The 21,106-nt window shown below is 36.2% G+C and overlaps 1 protein-coding gene across 3 annotated transcripts; it reads right to left on the minus strand.

Moving 5' to 3' along the window:
• Nucleotides 1–1,981: 1,981 nt before the first annotated feature.
• On the minus strand, nucleotides 1,982–20,112 carry LOC108971955 (glycoprotein 3-alpha-L-fucosyltransferase A). Of its 3 annotated transcripts, none has more exons than XM_018938321.1 (6): nucleotides 19,722–20,112; nucleotides 5,212–5,417; nucleotides 4,558–5,141; nucleotides 4,263–4,494; nucleotides 4,003–4,186; nucleotides 1,982–3,079 (listed from the first exon to the last, which is right to left on the minus strand). In XM_018938321.1, the coding sequence occupies exons 2-6, from the start codon at nucleotides 5,295–5,297 to the stop codon at nucleotides 2,564–2,566; spliced, it is 1,602 nt and encodes a 533-aa protein (XP_018793866.1). In that variant the 5' UTR covers nucleotides 5,298–5,417; nucleotides 19,722–20,112; the 3' UTR covers nucleotides 1,982–2,563. The 3 variants fall into 3 exon arrangements, with proteins under 3 accessions (XP_018793866.1, XP_018793867.1, XP_018793868.1); XM_018938322.1 differs by lacking the exon at nucleotides 19,722–20,112 and adding an exon at nucleotides 17,118–17,205; XM_018938323.1 differs by lacking the exon at nucleotides 19,722–20,112 and adding an exon at nucleotides 7,496–7,563.
• Nucleotides 20,113–21,106: the final 994 nt, after the last annotated feature.

Raw genomic sequence — 21,106 nt, forward strand, 5'->3', positions numbered from 1 at the left:
TTATAACTTTTAAACTACTGGTCGTAGAAAAAAAATAAAAATGCAGAAATTTGCAGAATCGCATGGGGCATAYTKTYWTWRAAGAAAAAATAMATTTGRATTCACCCAGAAATTTAGAAAATTAAAAATGTCTTCCGAATGGCCGGTTTTTGAGGAGAAAATCGTCAAAATGATTATTTCTCCTAAGTGAGGGTGTTGGAATGAGGTGTGGGAGGATTTCCGAGTATCTCTTTATTCATTCCGAGTTCAACACTTTTAAATTCGAACATTTTGTTGATGAAATATTATTTTTTTACTCCCGAACTGCCCGTTTCTCGTCGAGTGGCCATAATGCCTGATAAAGCAATTTTTGAGCGTACTTAAAAGCGGTCTAGGAAGGTCAAATAATTAGACTCACTGAATTCACTTTGCTATTAATTAAAAAAAAAATGCGACAATTACCTTTATTGTTGCTTTGTAATTGTTGTACATGGGGCAGGGTATTATTTATCGTTGGAAGATTCATTTGCACACATACATACGCACAAGCGTAAACTACTACGCATGCAAAATAACGTGCATACAACTTTTTCCGCAGTCACGCCTTGCCTACAAACTAATACAACTTATTTATGTATGTGTGTGTGTGTGTTTTGTATGTGTTTAAGTTAAAATTTGGTGGCGGTATTTGTAATTTTGAAGTATAAATGTAAAAATTATCTTATGCTCACTTAAAAAGTAACGCAGTTTTCAGAAATTTTGAGTTTTTGTTCCTGATTTTCTTTGTTTTCTTTTTGTTTTTGTTGTTGAATTTCACGACCTTCGTATGATACGTTTGCAATACTCGCTAACACAAAAAMATTTGCAAATATGTGTATGCATATTTGTTGCAATATATGTGCATATCTATGTACATATGTATCTATGTGCATTTATACTTATCCTAAATATATGTATGTATGTATATTTATATATATTTTACAAATACATATTGCTATTGTGTAATTCAGATATTTGTTTTCCTTACTTACGCACATCTATAAAAAAAATTGCCTAACTTAGCGTAAAATTCGCTTACAAGCTAAATACACGTAACTTATGTATGTATAAGTGTGTGTGAATGTATGTTGTATGCATATGTGCGCGATTTCGGTTTGAATTTCAGCAAAATCGCCACAAATGTTGTTGTTATGGGTAAAAAAAGCGCCAACAGACATTCGTTTGTGCATACATAGCTGCATACATATGTATGTGTGATTGTGTGTGCTATCAAATGCATCTATGCATGTAGTTCGGTTTACTTTGCTATGTAAATCATTTATACAATTTTTATATTAAAAAACAAAAATTAATTAACCAAAAATTGCAAATTACGCGTTTGCCACCACTGAATAATTTTTAACGTTATTTTTTCCATAAGCCGATACCTATGTACACATACACATACATGCATATATACAAAAATGTTGCTACAAATTTTAATTTTCATCGCTATAGCTACTGTATACAATCTTCATGTTCTCTTTATCGAATGCAAGTAAGCAAGTTGTTGTTTTTATACCCTGCACAGGGTATATTAAATACGCCACGAAGTTTTAAACACACAGCAGGTGACCCTATAAAGTATATACATGGATGTATAGTATAAATAGTCAGCATGATAAACTGAGTTGATTTAACCAAGTTAACCAAGCCTGTATTTCTGCCGTATATACAGGGTTTGTCCGGAAAGTAATAGGACTTCAACGCTTCTGAAGCCGCCGTACAAACCACATGTGGTTCCCTCGGACTTTTTTGTTTCCTTGCCTGAAGCGGCCGCTGAAAGGCAAGCATTTTGAGACGACGGCGGGGATCCAAGCAACATGCACCTCGGCTCTCAAGTCTATTACGGAGAATGCCTTCCGTGACGCCTTCAATGCTTGGAAATCGCGCTGGCAGCGCTGCGTCGACGCAGAAGTAGCCTATTTTGAAAGTTTTTAAAGAATTGTAACGCTTGGTTCATTAAATTTTTTTAAATCGACTCAGTCCTACTACTTTCCGGACAAACCCTGTATAGCTTCCAAACAAACCGACCGTTCAAAATGAATATAGTGATCATTTAAAATCCTTTATGCTATAAGAAATATACCTGTGAAGGGTATTATAGCTTCGGTGCGGATGAAACTAACTATTTTCTTATCTTAGTTTTTGTTTTTATAAATTTTATAAGTGTATGTATGTTCATGTGTTTCATGTGGCTGTGGCTTTTTGCTTTAGCGGTTAGCTTCCCGTCAACACCTGCCTACCGCCAGAAACCACTAGCCGCTGCTGCTGAGTCTAACCTCATCGAATTGTGCGTCACACTAACAAACACTCATTCTTACAAACACATGCACACATACATACGCATGCATATACGTACGAGTATAACCATTCACGCACTTCCACACCGCATTCCACATTCAATCCACTAAGCAATTCGGTATTATTTGATGTGTTGTTTTTGTATTGTATTGTGTTTTTATAAAGATGGCTTAAACTATTACTTAACATATTCAATAACAATGCTTGCAATTGCCAGCCAATAACCCAATGGCAGTCGCCACTAATCGTCGCGTATGACATCCTTGCGCGCCTTAAAATTMCGCCACGAACCGTTGGTGCAGACGCCGGCGCCGCGCCACCAATCATTTACGTCCGTGTACCAGCGCGGCTTACGTAATGACTCCTCGTCATGCAGTGCGGCACAAACGCGACACCAATAGTACGTGTTGATAAACTCACCGGTGCCCTTCCATTTGAAATACGAATTGTAGAGTTCGTCGTCTTTATCGAGTATGTGCAAGTATTCGGCTAATTCTTTGGGCGAGGCGAATTCATCGACATGGATGTAGGAACGATGTGGTGAGCTCACCTCATAATCCTCCGGACGTGCACCCATTACAATTGGTAAAATATTGCGTTGCAGTGCGTTGACGAAGAACTTTTCGGTGATGTAGTCTTTGCAATTGGAATTCTCGAAGGCGAGGTAAAATTTGTATTCGTGATCGAGTAGCTCGAAACATTTGTCGGCGGTGTTGCGCGAACATTTGTAGTTGCCGCAAACGCCGTAGATGTCAACCTACACAAGTGTGCGTTGAAGAATGCATAAGAGACGAGTTGTAGTCAGGTGAGGGATGAAAAAAATGAAAAAGAAGAATAGAGTAATTAAGAGTTGGCAATAAAAAACAATGAAAAAGGTTAGACCGCAGAATATATATGCAACCGTGACAGGCGCAGATCCACAAACTGTATAGTCTTCAGATCCAAAAAGTTTCCTAACGCTTTCTGGCTGGAAGTTCGATAAAGTTTTCGATTTGAAATACACTTGGCTGTTTCATGAGACAACTTTTGTTATCGTATGGAGAAGCATTGAAAGCCGGAATGCGAAAATTTAATTCGCTAAACCTAGCCTACTCCCAACTCTTGACTGTCGCACGAAACCGCCGGCTAAGTATTACTTCGWGSCGACTGAGAAACTGAAGTTTTGTGGTGCCGGCATTTTAGGCTGCGACTAACGAATGGTGGACTAGATTCTATGGCAGATCCTCAGTATCACKAGGGAACAGTTAATCCATTAATCCTTAATTAAATCCGATACCTTGATGCCATCTTCAATCCACTTAACTTTTTTATTCCCCTTCCTGCTAGCTCACCTGGATGTCCCAAGGTGTGAGATAGGAAGTGTTTTAGTCTAGCTATTGCAAAGGCACAGAAATCGAGAAGGAAATGTTGAAATGTTTCTACTTCGCCTTCTTCGAAATAGCTTCTAAAACTGGCATCTGGCACTGTGGACACCGATTGGACAAATTTCCAGCGTTAAGTAAAGGATATAATTCGGAGGATATAATTTCAAGGGAAGGCTTAAATGTTTCGAAAACATTGTTAAAGTACATGAAGAATATTTGGCTTAGTCGCCTTGTTTACATTGTCACTTCTGTTTTTATGGCCGGTGYTTTCTATACAATAACATATAATTGMAAATAAGTAACACCAAATACTTACATCTATATATTTCTGCAATTCATGCGCGAATTGCAGGCGTCCATTTCGTGCGCCACAATTTGAAACGAACCAAGCGACTTTTTTCGTTTTATTCATGGCATAATTGTGATCCTGCTCCACTTGGTTGATTTTCGAGTTAAAGTAGACCCATTTCTCATAAGGCGCCACAATGTCACTGTCACGCCTGCAATTAAAGTCAAGCTCGTTGCATTAGCTAACAGTCAGTGGTGAGATGGAGTAAGAATTCAAAAGAAGCTTACCTGTAGGTGGCCGTCCAGTTAATGGCGTCTGGTACTTTCACATTTTGCGTATGATATGGACATTCCAGATAATACAACATGCTAATCTGCTGTGGGTTCGCTGGTCGCCCCAGCCCAGTCGGTATAAAATGATCCTTATAGAGTATCATATCGGCTTTGTCGGCGAGACCACGATTCGATGTCAGTTCGCAGGTATCCACTGGACACTTCGAGCGTAGGAAGACATCACGACCTTTATTGAAATTAAGCGATTAAGCCAGTATTTGAAAACTAATGTTATATGCATTGCGTTTACCTTGCTTTACATTCCATGGACCGAGTCCATTGTAGAGCAGTATGATTTTCAGTCGTCCGCTGGCGCGCACCTTCTCATAGTTCGGCGGCACATACATCAACTGATTGACAATGCGATCACTGTGCGGGTTTTGATAGGGGAAGAGTCCAGCACCGCGTGGATCATGCTTCTTGCCACGCACCAAACTGCCGCCTGCGCCGCCACCACCACCACCACCATAACTGCCACGTTTACCCTGCCCTGTACGCGTAGGCGCGGCGTGCGCTGGCTTCGGATAGTACTCGCCCTGCCGGAAGAACCAAGGACGTGCAGCGGTGTTTTCCAATGGCACCTGTCCTGGATGCAAATGTTGCTGCTGTTGTTGTTCGCTCAATTCATTATTTACAGCGTCTATGGGTGGCGCGTTGTTGGTGCTAAGCGCAGGCGCTTCGCCCGAGTCGTCGACGTGTGCGCTCAGCGCCCCTGCCTCATCATCCGACGCCACAGTGATGGCGATGTGCGTATAAGGTTGCACGGCTTGTTCGTCTGGTGAACGCGCTTGTGCTTGTGGTGCTGCGCTTTTCGATTTCCAAATTTCATGTTCACTAAAAGGCGTACGAAGTTTAACGATTTAATTAAGCAGTTGCGTGTGGGTGGACGTGTGTTTCGACTTACCGCAAATTGAATCCGAATATCAGAAGTAGCGCGCAAAAGAGTGTGAAATAAAAATATTTCTTCAACGAAAATTTCGGGCGACGCATTTTTTGTCTGTTTTCCGCTGAGCGTGTGGTTCTTTAGCTCGTTGTCGAACCGCTTTGGAAGGCACTTCTCAACCGCCGCCTCGCCTCGTCAACGACATTTACAGAATGCTTTTCATTTCCCTATAAATACAATAAAGCTGAGAGAATGTCGACATTTTGGAGCGATTACATTATACATGTGTGCTTGTGTTGGCTCAGTTATTGCTGCTCTTTGAGCATAAATACACCTTGACTCTGGCATGCCACACATATTTATAACTGTTTTCTTAACATTTGCGGACTTTTCAATTATATTATATATAGTACTATTTATTTTTTATTGATATTGTTTGCTGCTCTAAACGGTCTCACAGCTGTTTCAGACACCTTGGTACACTGCTAGCTTACAAAGCAATAAGCTTAATTGGTTGGAATAAATTATTTGGATAAATAATCTTGTTGCTCTTACTGTGTAGGTTCAGTTTAATATGCTTAAGATAAATAGATGAGTATTGCAGCGTGACCTTAGGTCTATTGTCTAATATACATACTTAATGTTTAGGTTAGGTTGGCTTAAATAAAGAGGCTGATACACGTGAGACGAGGAATGATACCATGTGGACTGCTAGAGACGCTCGTCCATCCGTTGTGCTAACTAGAACTCCTAAATACGGATCAAAAAGATCGTTGTATATCTACAAAGTTCTATTCATCAGTTCTGCTTAGATACAATTAACAGGTGGATGCATTCCTCCTTAAAAAATAAGAAGCCGCACTTCGTTGAAGTATATCTGCTGTCATCTTAATACCTGCCACCTCAGCTTGAAAGGCACTACAGTAGTAATTTAATGTTTCATTAGAGTTTCTGTATAATTATACTTMGAAGCTTTTAAAGCCTTTGCATGGCATTTTAGTGGCAATTTTGAACATTCGAAAATTATTAATTTATTCTTGAATCATTTTATTGTATGCTACTAATTTGCTTTGAGTTATATATATATATATTGTAGGTCATATGGGCAAATATACATCAAAGTATTTCTTTTTATCAATTTAGAATATCCCTTGTATGGAAATATTTAGCCTACATTTGGGAGTAATATAATTTCAAAAATATGTTTTAGGATTGGTTGCATTTTCTTTGATAACTAAGGGCTATATTCCTATTCCTTATTGGCGTAGACACCGCTTTCTTCTTTGCGCTTTTGGAGCAATGTGCAGAAGTTCACGCAAATGAGGAAAGTTCTCTGAGCGCCCTTCATTTTGGAGTGGCCAGTAGCTCACGACTTCCGGTCTTGGACCAAGTATCCATTGGATAGCCAAAAAAGAAGGCGAAACMTCCCATCCTYAGGGTTATGGGCTGGGTTTGGGACCCGCCACGTAAAAARTCGTACCAATGAGKKCTATATTATTGTATTTAACTCTCAAAGCTCYACTTTTGATCATATTCTAATAACCTTCAGGCAGGTAGAGTTAAAAGTAAATAGTTAATGTTTATTTGAGGCGTTTTCAACTGTCTTCAATCTATTTATTTACTCATATTCAAATAAAAAATTAAGTGGATTAAACAAATTTCATGTRAACTATATGCGTACATATGTATACATATGTCTTGTCTGTGTACATATTTACATAAGAAGAATTTCATTGTCATTTTGCATTTGTTATACCRATTGTTACACTGTGGTACCGAATTCGAAATTTTAGTTTGTAATTCTTTCAAATTCAGAAAAAATGGTTAATTATATAAAATAAAATAAAAGTATATATTAGATTGAGTCTATCGGATAATAAGAAGAAAATAGAATAGAAGAATTGAAGTTTTGTATTAAAATATGCGAAAATGCAGATTTTTTATCAGTTCGAGTCAGTTCGGGTCAGTCCGGGTTAATCTTGATCTAGCGTATAACTGATTTCGTGAGCATTTGTCTTGATACAGAAATTGAATATGTGCAAATCACCTCATTCTAATTGTATATATATCTGTCACTACTGAATGTGATTGTTTTCATTTGGAAATTTTATTCGCATAATCCTTCTAATATTCACTAAACTTTCCGCTATGTGGATGAATATGTCCCAAAATTTATATTATATATATGTACATATATGTATGTATATAAGAGACTTTTTCCGCTCCATTTAACTTCAACTTATTGGTGTAAAAAAATCATTGAAATATATTTTTTATTAAGAGCATATGTACTATGTATATTTACCACTTCATAAAACTGTATATATTTTTGAGTATTTCAATTAGTTTATTGTAATTGCTAGCGAATTGTCAAAGCGTTTATAGTGAAAACCTGCTTTTAGCTCCGTTTAAAATACGCAACTGATTGGTAATAAATGAATGAGCAGGCAAGAATGCGCTGTATTCTGCTTTAGCTTCCAACTTCATACCCTTTACGCAATAAATTACATATGTGTGTATGTATTTATTATTTTACAGTTTAATAAAATATGCAACATAGGGTTGTAGATATTTTTTGTAAATTTAGAAATACAGCGGAAAAAAATGTAGCATATATTCAGGAGCGATCACAGAATTCAGCTTTTACAACGATTAGCCAATAAAGTCTGTTTGGGTTTAAAAATAAAATAAAAAATATAAATTAAAATTCCACTAATTTTTTTATACTCTATAATATTCCTGAAAACTATTTTGGATCATGCCTATAAAACAGAAAAAAGCAATATAATTAATGCTTTTCGTCGATAATAATAATTTCGTCGTTGTGGTTAGGAGCTTAATTATATATTCAAAAACACTTAACACACTTCGAAATATGCCTAGAAAAAAGTCTAATTACTAAAAAATATCCGGAAAATATTCAAAACTGAAAACAACAAATGATCCAGATAACTTTACAGCATTATAGCTTTAGGCATGCAAAGAAGTCGTAATATAAATTATAAACACATATATAGATATATACATATACATACAAACATACTTATATAYAGCATATACGAGATTTGTTTTATTTACACATGGCTSAGCGCATCATTAACGGTATAAATACACAAGTCGCGCTAAGCTGTGTGATAAAATATTTTGAGGCGTAAAATTATGGGCGTTTATTATATTTCTGCAATTGCTCAATGCTTTCAGACTATTGTTTCACTTTTTGTTTTTGAGACAGATAAGATTAAAAACGCACATGGGATATTTTRTAGACTTAAATTCTTTTTGGTTACTGTCTATCTTTACATAAAAAGCAAACGAGCTCGTGTTATGTGATAGCTGTATATATACAAACATCACATGTTACATGTCAATACTGAAAGCTCATTAAGCTTAATGTCAAACGTTCTAATCAGTGCATGTTGCAGATGTTGTCGCGCGTACCGAGTGACTTCAACACGTTTTTTAATTTCTTTTTACATGAAGACAATAGTTATCATGAGCCCCTGCTTTAGCTACTATAAACTCTAATGCAATGCGCATTGGCGCCATTGATTCTCCAGAGCTGCCGAGYTCGGTTCATGTTTCCAATTTAAGCTGGGCGTTTTGCCGCGAAATTTATAATATCCTGAAGAAAACGTCGAAGACCCTATAAGGTATAGTATATGTATAAATAAACGTTACAAGCTGAGTCAATTTAGCTATACGCGTGTGTATGTTTATAAACGAACTAATGTCAGTTTATGAAATATCGTTTAGAAAATTTTAATTTTTCTTCCCAAGAAGCGGTTCATATCAAACTCTATATATTCAAAACTGTGGCTGAAGAAAATACGTTCATGAACAAAGAACTTGTTTGTTATAATTTTAGTTGAAGGATTCTAAAAATTTGAAAAAATCAAAAATAGTTTTTTTTTCATAATTCAGCAATCTAGATATTCAAAAATATTCCCCTAAAAGGGTTTTTCAAAATTTAAATTATTTCCGAAGTTATAGCTATTTTACAAATGATAAAAAAATACCACATTTCAAGCCCGAGCCAGAAAGTTTTGTATCCAGTTTCGAGTGTTACAAGTGAACCAAAACGATGGCCAAAWTCCATTAATCGGGCTTCGAACTGCTTTTTGTCCACCCTATTCATACCCCCAGCGGATATTTTCTGTCCTCAGAGCTCAAAAGAATGCTCGCTGGGAATAAATTTTTCGTCGAATGAAGAGGTGATCGCCGAAACTAAGGTCTATTTTGAAGCAAAGGTCAAATATTACTACAAATATGGTATCGAAAAGTGAGCGACCCTATAATCAGTGTATCACCCTTGAAGGGAACTATGTTGAATAAAAAAAAATGAATTTTGCCCAAAAAATTTATTATACTATGGAAATATCGCATATCACATAAGAACTTTAACAAATCACATATACATAATTATAGCTTAATAATACAATCTGATTTTCCAATACCAAATTAAATCCAAATCCCACCATTTCTATCTCTCGGGCATGCAAATGCGTAGATTAGTAATTTTTGTCTATATTGATATTTTGTTGAGATTATACTCATTATATATTCACACCCAAACATTTTCGCCTTTTTCTTTCAAAAATATGTCAACAGTTTCCGTATTTGCCAGCACCTGTATTTGACCAATGGGAATTCGCAAACAGCGTGCAGCATGAAGAAAGTACTTTATCTAACTTATAAAGTGAACAAAGTACACTCCACCCAATTTTGTGTTGGTATAATGGAAATGCGACCAAAAAAAAAGCGGCCTCAAGTGCCACTTTCGTCACAAAAGTTCTATTTGCAAGTGATTTTGTGTTGAATGTACACAAACTCCCGTTGAGCCTGCGGACTACTTCCGAAGATGAGGTTTAACTTGCGATCCGCATGTGCACCTATTTTTCGCAATTGCAGCGGAAGTGTTTAGATAACCGTGTACTTACAAATGTACACAAACATATGCCTTTGTAAGTGTGTGTGTGTGTATAAGTAAAAAAATATACGTGCCAAATTGCCACATGTAGCTCAGTGCTTGTCATATAAATAAGCAGGCTTGGAAACATACAGACACAAATATATATGTATGTAGACATGTACGACTATATATTTACATGGCAGTCCTAAGTAGTGCCACTTCATATTGGGGTTTTGCGCTTAAGTGTTTTCTTTCGCGTCACATTTTCCTGTGCAAACTTTAATTTGGTTGCATCAAAAGGGAATCTACATGGCGTATACGTCACTTCACGTCTATAGGAAGAGAGCACAGGTTGTGCCCACCAGTGTGTTAAGTGTTAGTTAGTGTTAGTATGCTCACAGTTAGTTAGTTGGTGCTGGAAAACTGCGTTCACATTTTCCAGGTAATCAGGTTGATTGTTCGCTCCAACCACTTATGTGGGTGTGTATGCGTGAACATATCTACACATTTTTATAGTTATGCATCCGCAGCCTTTTTCCACTTTAGCGTACTCAAGTGTTTTTATAAGTGCACTGGGATGACTTAGTTGTCGCTAAAGTTGTTTTGTTTATATTCTTTTTAATTTGTCCCCTTATTCACATTTGCGGAATGCACATACTCGATTTGTGGTTTCATTGATGCGTTGCTGTGATGTGAGCACACACAGMCACAGGCACCTATACATATGTGTATTTATTTATCAGTTTTCTCCTGAGCCGTTTGTTGATTGCTTGTTATTGTGTGTGTGTGTGTTTGTAAATAGCAAGAGATTAACATGTAAAGGATGCGAGAGCTTATTGATTTCAGTGATGAATAGATTGTGCTGTATTTAGTTATGAATAAACGGAATCGAATTCTATATGGACTGAATTCCTTGGCAYACATTATGGGTTTACAAGGGTACAATCCACCAGATACACCAGAGAAAATGGAATAATGGAAATAGTTTCCTAATCAGAAAAAGCCGAAGACTGTGCTATCGGTCAGAAAGGTGTTGGGACTCACAARGGGTGATCTAAGTTGACTGCTTGGAGATGAAGCAAACTGATCACAGACAGAGAGACCAAGGAATAGTCGAAATAGTGGACTTCAACCGGAGCTTCTGATCGCAAAAAGACCGAATACTGTGCTATCTGCTAAAAAGATGTTGGGATTTCCAAGCGTCGATCTAAATTGACTGTCAGGAGAAGAGCGAAATGAGCACAGGGTTGAAGACAGAGAGTCCAGGAAATAGTCGATTTGGTTCGAGTGGATTTCAACCGGAGCTTCTGACCGAAGACCGAAAACTGAGCTATCGGCGAGAAAGATGTTGAGATTCACAAGCGGTAATCTAAATAGACTGCCTGGAGAAGATTGAAATCGTCACAGGACTTTATTATACCGAATTATTGGACCGATTCTCCCATGACAAAGCCCTATTTTAGAACTCCGCCGTAATTTTCAGATTAGGGCCCATGATACTCTTTTGTTTGTTGTTTTCAATTTTGAAAAAGCAACTTTTTGAAAAAAGGGGGTTTTATTTTAAAGAGTCTCGACAATTTACSTAGTACCACAATATCATATGAAACGTTAGCACATACAGTTTGAGTTTCGCAAATGTTTATCAATACCACTACAATTATAACTGCATTAACATGCAACGCATTAATCAATTTTTAATTCTTGTATCGTAACATCACACAATTGGTATTTCACCTCATTCGTGTGCACTGTATGGTGTGTCATTAGCTTAATGAAGTTTTAACCGTTTGAATCGTCGATAACACAACAAGCCATATGGGTATTAAGTCTAAGAGATAGTAATCAAAAGTGTTTAGAATAGAACTGTAGTGTGATTAACGCGCACCAAATACCATCAATACAAAGTAGAGGGCACTTTTAAATAATTATTTTATCAATAAAACTTGTCGCAGAGTACAATGCATAAGATGACACAACCAAAGTGTAAGTAATTGGTATATAGGGTGGTGCATGTGGYTCTAATTGAGAATGCAAAAAACAARAAAAAACTACGGTTGCACGGAAGCTATAATAATCTTCATAAATAAAAACGTTTCTATACAAAAAATTGATTTGATTTGTATGACAGCTATATGCTATAGTAATCCGATCTGAACTATTTCTTTGGATATTGCTTCATTGTTTTGGGTAATATTTAGTGAATATATCTAGTCGAATGAAAAAGCTTTCTGTACAAGAAGTTGATTCTGATCCTTTAATTTGTATGGCAGCTATATGTATAGTGGTCTGATATCGGCACTTTCGAAGTAAGTAAAGTAAAAATATATGTATACACGTATATATTATAAAAATGCCGAAGCAAAACCCAAACTTTCAGTATTCGGTTGCAAGTTAATAGCGTTCACTTCCCAACCCCGTGTATGCCATATAAACACCCTCAGACTTATAATAACTTGGGTAATGACTCGCACATGAGTTCGTCAACTTTTGAGTGGGTGTGTTGCAAATATTTTATATAATATCGCAATAGCTGCTGCTACACTGCACCCATTGTGTTGGCAACAAAAGCAACAAGCGCAATACAAGGCTACACAGCTTGTCTTAGCAAAATTGGTGCAGCGGGGCTCCTTGGTGGTATAAATATTGTTAAAACTTTACTGCACACCGCCCAACAACGGTCGACCTCACCATCTTCTGCTCATCACCAGTTAAAACACTTGACTCTTGTATAGATATGCGCGCTGCACGAAGAAAAACAATAAGACTGGTGGCAAAAACAAAAGCGTTGGAGGCAAATAAAGAAACAAAAACAAGGGGAAGCTTACAAACGCATGAGCATGCATAAGAAAGTGGATGCATGTGTGTGAAATGTATGTATACGGTTTCATATATATTATGTGTTTGAGTATGGATACAACGCGTGCACATTAGAGATGTGTGCCGATATATTATAGGCAATCGATAACAATTCTAAGCGTCTTTAACATATTCTTTTAATTACATTTATACCTTGAATAATAAAGTAAATATCGATATTCTTAAATTGAATTATACCTTTTTGGAAATAATAGCTTTCAAGAGAATTAAAATGAGTATGTGATAAGATTCGATATCGATACACAAATTATTGTGCGTGAAATCGTTATCTGAACTTGCGTTTCAACCCTCAAATAGATATTATTGAATATTTTAACTTACTAACGTTCATTATATAAATATTATCGAATATCGATTATTATCAGTATAAATAGATAAGTACCGAACGGTTTTGAATTATTAATTTGAAATATCACAATCATAATATCCGATCATCATTAAAAAAAATTGAATCATCTATAACTGAATAATTTTATTGGATATTTTTACCAAATATCGATTATTATATATATAAAAATCGATAAATATCGAACGTCTCTTAATTATTGATTTGAAATGCCAAAAAAATTAAATTTTAAGTACGAATTAACTCCGATAATCATAAATAAAATCGATATGTTTGAAATCGATAAATACCGAACATCACTGAATTATTATATGATTTGAGAAATGTAAAAATACTATATTTTAAGTTCAAATTAACCCCGATAATTATAAATAAAATTGATACATTTGAAATAAATATCGAACGTCTCTATACTAAATTTTTTTAAATATGTAAAAAGTACATTTTAGATATACGTCAACTCCGACTGTAATAAATAAAATCGATATCATTAAAATCGATAATTATCGGACATCTCCTATATTCTTATATACATATTTTAAAAGAAAAACTCTTTAAATATACATTAAATCCGATAATCATAGAATAATCAGCATCTATGTATGTATGTACATTTATAAACGGGAAAATTTTAAAGAATATATTGCCACTGATTGCACACAAAAAATATAATTTATTCGCTATAATCACAGCCATCTCTTATATAACATAACAGTAATAATAATCCTCTAGGTATACACCGAGCGCATATAAGTTCGAAGAACGCTTCGAAATGAATGCTGAGTGAGTTGGACCCTCGAGTGAGATATGGCTGCCAAGTGCACTTTAATTAAATTTCAATTACTTCTTGCATGCATTGCACACACCGAACAAAGAATGCATGGACGTGGGTTTGTTGATGTTAGCCAATAACGCCCACTAAAGTTATCCGAGCACATAGCCTTGGACAAAAACTTTAACCTGCGTGGAGTAGCTATTATGCGAGCAGCTATGTATGTTGACCATATGCGGCTACGTACAGTTCCGGTCAAATTGTTAGTAGTGCTAGGCATTATTTTGTTTTTGTTAATCACTTTAAAAACCTGAATGCGCACAGTTTATGAAAAGTGCCGTTATTATTTACGAATCGAAGCTTGTTGAGTATGATGAGAAGGGATGGCATCAATATGTAAGACGTCCACTCAATACCGAATACCTGCTGAAAAACCGGTGAAACATGGAGGTGCGAATATCATGGTTTGGGCATCACGTTCTTKATCGATTCATTGGATTATGGAAAACATGACTGGTGAGATTCGTATGCCGAAATACTCCCGGAAACCATGCTGCTATRTGCCCGTGAAGCAATGACGCTTGTTTGGACGTGCCAGCGCGATGAAAGATGTTTTGAGGAAAGCAATGTTAATGTAATGGTATGACCGCTACAGTCTGTAGACATAAACCCCATCGAAAATTTGTGGGCTGATGTCAAGGAGGCAGTTRCCCGATGTAAGTCAATATCAACCACGCAACTATGGGAGACTGTGAAAAACGCATGGGAGTCTATTTCCAATGAAAGCTGCTAAAAACTTGTTGACAGCCACGACGCTTTGCTGCAATACTAAAAAATAAAGGTTAAGTAACTAAATATTAATTTCATAAAAAACAATATCCGATTTGAAAGACAAAATAAAAAACCGCAGAAATTACACATACATTTTTTGATTATTACTTTATCAGTTCCTCTTTTACGGCTGTACACTACTAAGAATGTACCGCAGCTGTACATACATATGTATACACAAATCTGACAAACAGTAGGTATGTTTTTGGTGGACCTACTCGCATTTAATTTATGTTTTATGTTCYACGTCTTGCGTGCTAAATGATTGGTTACACTTAAGAATTTTGAGGAAAATAAATGTATAAGGAAAGTATCTTTCAATTCCAAGATGATAGAATTCGGGTTTTACCGAAGTTTGTTGGTGTTACGGCACATCTTTAGAAACTGAGTCAGTCGACAAAGACAAAGAGACGTTTTTGGCATCATACTAATCAATCGGCCGGCCGGTCATTAACTACGCTACCCCAATTTGGTCGCCTGGATGCAGCAAAATACGGATGGAAAAGAGACAAATCTGCCAGAGTACCTTGTTCCGAATTAATACAGGGTGTCTCCTGTTGTCACCCATCGAACATGTACATAGAGCGGCCTGAATATAACATACTTCGCTCCAAGCAGTTTCTGCTCGAATGTTTTCACAGAAACTATCCCTACACTCACTTGTTTGAAGCGTAGTCGCCTCCTAGGAACACCAGGAGAGCATTTCTCTAATCCTTCGACGAACTGGTATAATATGCCGAACCAATTTTGGACGAGCACAATTTTCGACGCCACTGAACAGCATTCACAGTGAAACTATTAACACAATATCCCGTTCCTACGACAGTCGGGTTTTCGTAATCGGAATGGACCCGAATTTTTTTATCCGATCAAKKACTGTCAATTCGGCTTCATTCTGCCGCTACTGTAATAAATTATTAACACGCTCACCGACAAGAGCTGAAGTTGCCGCGAGAATCCCGAGGCATTGAGTCCCATATGACATGACTATAACCATATCTATACATGCCCACTGATTCACACTCATCTAATACCCCTCTTCATATGGTCCGAACCCGTCGAAACAGCCCATTTCTTGGTGCTGGAGTTAAACGACTTGGATGACAACTAACTCGAACCTAGCCACTCAAGCGGGGACTGGATAACCACAACGACAACAACATTAGTTCGTCTGCTAATTTTTTTTACCTTTTCCAATAATTACCTAMTTTTCTAGCTGGCGAAAGTTGTGTATTTAAATAAATTGAGTAAGAGTAAATTGACGGTTTTACTGACTACAGTTAATAGCGTCATATTTTAGAAGCATTATTGCCATTGTTAAGCTGTCAAGAGTAAGCTGCATTGAGTGGATAAAAAAATGACGGATGACACACCACCTAACTTTTTATCTACCTACGCCAAACAACTTAGCACTTATTTGACATATTAAGGCTGGGATAACGTTATAAATTCGAGTTATTATTTTAAATACCTGAATAGCGATATCAAAAAAGCAATATCGKTATCGTAACATAGGAATCTATCTACGTTGACTCTTAATGGAGTTCCCTAGAAGCAAAGCACGATTTAGAAAGAATTTAAGGCTATGGACCTGAATAGAGTATATGAAGTTTGCCACGATTTTTTTCACCCTTATTTAGTCTATATGTTTATAAAAATAGAANTATATGAAGTTTGCCACGATTTTTTTCACCCTTATAAAGTCTWTATGTTTATAAAAATAGAAATGATTCGCGTGAAGAGCTAAGTCGATTTCATTATGTCTGCCTGTTTGCCTTTATATACGCGAACTAGTCCCTAAGTTTTTGAGATAAGATCCTGAAATTTTGCACACGTTTTTTGCTCACCAAGAAACTGTTTATTTGTCGGAACCGCCGATATCGAACAACTTATGCTGCTATAAAAACTGACTGAACCAAATTCAAATCCTAGTATGAAAATTTATTTTGGTACAGATTACTATCTCAGAACTTATTGCAATCTCACAAATATTTTGTTCACATCGGATCATTATAGCATATGGCTGCCATACAAACTGACCGATCAAAATCATGAAACATTTCTTTTTATATCCACTTAAGCTATAAAAATGCACTTGTGAAGGGTATAGCTGCGTTGCAGCCAAAGCTAACATTTTTCTTTTTCTAGATCCCTTTGATCTCTACACTCTAAAAATTAACATAAGTATGTACCTTTAGTTGTGAGTTAAGTTCTCGTCTGTTAAACAAGGTTCCGTGGCGGAATCTCCACCCTTGTACAAAATAAGCTTTGCAATTGAAGTCTCCCAGCAGTGGGCAGTGATAATATTGAAATAGTTATAAATTTATCCCTGGACGATATTTGTTTTCACTTTCTATGCGAAATACTACTTTGCGGGAATTTTGAACACGACGTGCTACAAGCTAAGCTTTACTTATCATTATGATGCGAGTTAAATAAGTGAAGCTTAYCAGCTTATCGGCTTACCAATTAGTCGCAATTACGCCACAACAAATTGAGATCCAAAAAAAAAAAAAAGCAAAAAAAAAAACCAATAGATACTACATACGACAATGTTTAAAAAGCAATTATCGATACTGCAGCGGCTTTAAACTTTAAAATTATTTTTGTTGTTGAAGCATTTTAGCTAAAATTGCTTTCGGCTCATTACGTTGATAACAAATATGGCTGGGAGCCCGCTATGTTTTATGACCCTAAAGGGTAGGTTTCAACGGCGAAACAAAAATGACATGACAATAAAATATAATTAAGTAATAAACAAAATATAAATAAATAAATAATTATTATGGAAGTCGTGGCGAAAGTGAAAAGCAATAAAGTACGAAAATTTAATTTTGGAGTGATATTTATAAAAAGGAAAAAATCAGTTTTTATGTAAAATATGTATTTTTCCACATTTGTATGTTTTTCAAATAAGAAATGCTTCTAAAAATTTTTGCAATCAAGGAAATATCTAAAATTTATTATATTGGTTATTTCTATTAATATTTATTTACTATTTATAATTGTTCTTGAAATATCAACATTGCAGCGCCTACTTCGTCTAAAGGGTTATATCCTCATGTGTATTTCGAAATTTTGATTTTTTTGCATATATAGTATATCGAATCCGCATATATTTGCAAATATATTCCGTAAACTTGAAGTTGAACCGACAACTAGTTTCGGAGATATGAGCGTATTTGTAAGGCTCAGCGTGACGAGCTGAGTCGATTTACTCATATCCGTTTGTCTGTATACTCAAGGACTAACAGTTTTTAAAATATCGGTCTGAAATTTTGCATATGTTCTTTTCTCCCTAAGAAGCAGCACATCTGTCATAACTGACGGATCTAACTTAAGTCCTGGTACGGAACTTGTTTTTATTTGCTAAGGTACCGTCACAAAAATTGATATTGATTGTTGTCTAAGGTAATGGAGAAATCTGCGAAGAAATAGTTTAAATCGGATCCCTGTAGTGTATGTCTGCCATACAAACTGACCGATCAAGCTCATGTCGTTGTATGAAAAACTTTTTAATTTAATTTAAATATCTTCACGAAATTTAGCATTACTTTTTTTCCACGGTAGCACTGCAATCTCCAAAGAAATTGTTCAGATCGAGTCACTATAACATGTAGCTGCCCTACAAACTGACCGAGCAAAGTCGCTGTAAGGCATATTTTTTTTTGTGAAGGCATTAAGTTGAAGTTTTTATTTTATTTTATTAAATAATAAAAAATTGGAAATAACACCCGAACTAACATTCAGCATACATATTGTTACATAAAAACAAAAATTGCTAAAAGATATGGCAGCTTTTGAAGAAAATAACGTTGAACTAAGTAAATTGCGGTTAACACACATCGTTTTGTATGTATGTAGAAAAGGCAATGTGAAGCGACAACGCGTCTAGTAAACACCAAAAGCACAAACAAACGTCTACAACTATATATACAATAAATACACACATCTAAATATGTAAAAATGCTGTTTGACCAACAAAAAATTATTTACTAGGAAGTAACAAACACATTTGACGCACTAAACGCGAGTTTATAAGAAATTACGAACACTGTAAGCCACCACCCACGCGATACATATGTCCTTTAAAGGCATATACATACATAGTTACATAAATACATACATATGMATATATATTTAATTTATTTAACTAAGCTCATACTCATATGTGTGTGAGTTATTGTTTAATAAAGCACAATGTGATCATTTGTAATCGTACAAACTTACATACACACACAAAACAAACATCATACTGGAATGTATTATACATATACATGTGTGTATATATATATGTACGTGTGCCTGCAGTCACTGCTTGCCTTTTCGACTTCTTGCCACATGTCGCGCTTGCTTTAAGGTGGCAAATGACTAACTAATGCAGMGCAAAGCAGTGTTTTGTTCTTGTTGTTTTTATTTTTACTCCATTTTTGGGTAATCGATATTGTAAAGGTTAAAAACTTGAAATTGGCTGCTGGCGTGTGGCGTGTGGCGTACGCGGCTGCCTTTGATCCTGCGCCCACCGTTTGCCGTTCGCCGTCCACCGCTTGACTGCCACATTTACCTTATTGGCATTTGTACATGCACACRACTCTATACGTAAATGTATTTATACATGTGTGTGCGTGTGCTTGTATTTTTGGTGATTATCCAACCCTCAGGATAGGTTATGAGACTTAAATTATTAATATCACTGCTCTGTTTACATAGTGCTAAATATTTAACCTCAATTTTTGTTTTTTTCTCTCTGTTTTTTAGTTATGGAATATGTTTTGTTGGCAGCGTATTTTACTTACATGTAGTTTTTTGTTTTCTATTTCAAAGTATACACAGCGATATGTGTGTGCTCGTTGTTGCGTTGTTTGCGTGCATGTGCATGTACATACATACGTTTAGGTGTATGTGTGTAATTTTCTTGTCGTACATATATACATACTCGTACACTTTTATCACTCACTTAAGGATGTGCTTTAGAATTTTCAAGGTAGACTCTTTCGCCTTTCGCCTTTATATGTTTTCAACTCTTCATTTTCCGTCCGTTTTACAATGCACACGCTGTGTTAAGATTTTGCAAAATTTAGCTTTTCACACTGTAATTTTTTTTTTTTTTTGATTGTTACCACAACGCACAGGATATTTTTTGCAGTAAATGCGCGCAACGCGTACTTAATGCTTGCCGATGTGGCGACTTTTCACGTAACTTTCTAACTGAATTTTCCTTCAGCTACAGAGACTTTAATTTGCCGTTTAATGCTCGGCTTGGCCGTTCGTTGATATTCGCTCGCTGCTTACATGTCAACTCTCGCCGCCGTTGTAGCTTTGGCACAGCTGTCATTCTATTTCTGCTGAGCGCAATTCTGCCGGCACCGCGCTCTGTGTATATACGCACAAACGTTTATGTATATCCTATCTAACGGTTATTGCTTGTTTGCTTGCTGCCTTTCAACGCTGCGCCACCCTGCCAACCCATTGTAGCGGCAAAAACAACAATTCAGCGATATCAGCTGCTGCAGCGCGCTTTTGGCTGGTTGTGTGCTGTGCGCTGTGTGTTGTCTGCGCTGATGTCCTTTTTCGTTTGTGTTTTCTTTTGTGAGAGACAGAGCGGCGTCGTCGCTGTTGTCTTCGAAGTCTCCCAGTCGCCACTGTTGTTTTCTGTTGCGAGTTGTTGATATTAATTTTTTTAGGCGTATTTTGGTCGAACAACACGAGGGTTTGACTATGAATAAAACTAACAAAAAAAATATATTTAAAAAATTATATTAATTTGTATTGATAATTTTTATCAATATTTTAATAAATAGAATTTGGTTTGTTTATTATTTTTAAATATATTTAGGTTTTAGTACACGTACAATATGGGTAACAGTTGGGTCCATAGAACCGAAAAAAACGGTTCCCACGACTTTCGGGTCTAAGTAACCGAAATGGAACTGGATTTTTAACCGGCTTTAAGGACTGTTCCCACGACAGTCGGGTCTATGAAAACCGGAACGAACCCGGATTTTTATCCGGCCAAGGACTATCAACTCGGCAGAATTCTGCCGTTGCAACGACAACTGTTCCGTTACAACAATAACAAAATTAATATTTAATTGAGCATTTTTATTGACAATAATGAGGACTTATTCCACTTCGTACATATTAATAGTAGAGTTTTCGGCGCAAATAGAAGGCCTTGGTG

Source organism: Bactrocera latifrons, unplaced genomic scaffold (assembly GCF_001853355.1).
Source record: "Bactrocera latifrons isolate USDA-ARS-PBARC rearing strain unplaced genomic scaffold, ASM185335v1 scaffold_37, whole genome shotgun sequence".
Classification (NCBI taxonomy): domain Eukaryota; kingdom Metazoa; phylum Arthropoda; class Insecta; order Diptera; family Tephritidae; genus Bactrocera; species Bactrocera latifrons.